The sequence below is a fragment of the Priapulus caudatus genome, unplaced genomic scaffold (assembly GCF_000485595.1).
Source record: "Priapulus caudatus unplaced genomic scaffold, Priapulus_caudatus-5.0.1 Scaffold1020, whole genome shotgun sequence".
In the NCBI taxonomy this organism is placed as follows: Eukaryota; Metazoa; Priapulida; class Priapulimorpha; order Priapulimorphida; family Priapulidae; genus Priapulus; species Priapulus caudatus.
The window spans coordinates 62,926-64,353 of NW_014578081.1; the positions used below are offsets into that span (position 1 = coordinate 62,926).

Sequence of the window (1,428 nt, forward strand, 5' to 3'; positions counted from 1 at the left end):
AGATAGATAGATAGATAGATAGATAGATAGATAGATAGATAGATAGATAGATAGATAGATAGATAGATAGATAGATAGATAGATAGATAGATAGAGAGAAAGAGAGAGAGAGAGATAGAGATACTAGATACTTGTGGTTTACACGTATAATATATTTGTACAACTGCAGTAAGAATGTCATGATGTAATCACTACAACATTTTTCGCAGTCACGTGATCCCCTAACCGGTTTTTTTGCCTCCTAAATAAATATCCTTAATAAGTTAATCGATTAATTAGTTTAATTTAAGTTTAATTTCATATGAGTTGTTAGCAAAAGCCTACATCGTATATTGCGTATAGGTTTGGCGGCGATTAGGAAGGAGCTGGCTGCAATGGGAATCACTCCGGCAAACAAACCGCGAGAGGTTTACGTTAAACCTGACTACAGCAAGAAGGAGGATGGTGAGTGTAATACCGGGGGCTCAACAAAATATAGGGGAAGCCAAAACTATATTCTACGATTAATTATACTTTTTAAGTGTACTTTTTTAATTCTATTTACTCGATATTAGGCGCGTTCACACACAAGAAAAACCTCGCTGCTCAGCCCGCTAATAGCGGAGATAATAGTGAGCTAATTGTGTCGTTGTTCACACAGGCGAATATCTCGCTAATCGCCGCGGTGCAAATATCACACCGCGGTGCAAATAAGCGCGCTGATTCCAAATTAGATCTATTTGCGTTCACACTTGTAAAAAGCTCAGTTTTTCGAGCGGGCTAATTCGCGCCAGTGTGAACGCACCTATTGTGACAAATCTGCTCCTTGTTTCCTAGCATTTCCATAGTAACAATAAAGATATTAAATAATCATTAACAATAATACCAATAAATAATAATCAACAATCGCGCTATTAATTAAACAATTAAAATAAAGTTCAAAATTAGATCAAATAATCGATATTTGCATGTGTTCGCTGGCAGACGATGAAGACTACGACGACGACATGACGACAGACGAGCCGACGACGACCACGCCCGAGCCAATCAACGGCTTCGTTGTCGTCATGATTGACGGCATCAGCAAGGATCTGTTCAACACCAACCAAAACGAGTTCAAGCGCGCCCTGGCGGCGGCTGCGGCGCTCTACTGCGACGAGTTTGACTGTCAGGACAGCTCAGCTCAGCTAAAGTATGTCTGTCTTTACTGCTGCACATATATATATATATATATATATACATACATATATGTATATATGTGGCACATTTACATATCCGCTAGTGGTTTGAATGTCAGTACAGCTTGTCTTAGCTCTATTACACCAAGAGTGTCTGTATACGCGAGGCATTATTACAGTTCTAAAACCAGGCTTGATAACTACTCTCTATCTCTATCTCTGTGTCTCTCTCTCTCTCTCTCGCTCTCTTTCTCTCTTACTTACATTCTTT

The 1,428-nt window shown here is 39.3% G+C and overlaps 1 protein-coding gene across 1 annotated transcript in view; it reads left to right on the plus strand.

Annotated features, from left to right (window-relative positions):
• The window catches only part of LOC106815000 (cubilin-like), a 28,848-nt gene that overhangs the window by 22,873 nt on the left and 4,547 nt on the right, over window positions 1-1,428 (plus strand). Inside the window, exons 6-7 of the mRNA XM_014819400.1 lie at window positions 343-444; window positions 964-1,146. Coding sequence (XP_014674886.1) covers window positions 343-444; window positions 964-1,146 — 285 coding nt within the window. The remainder of the gene's footprint in view (window positions 1-342; window positions 445-963; window positions 1,147-1,428) is intronic.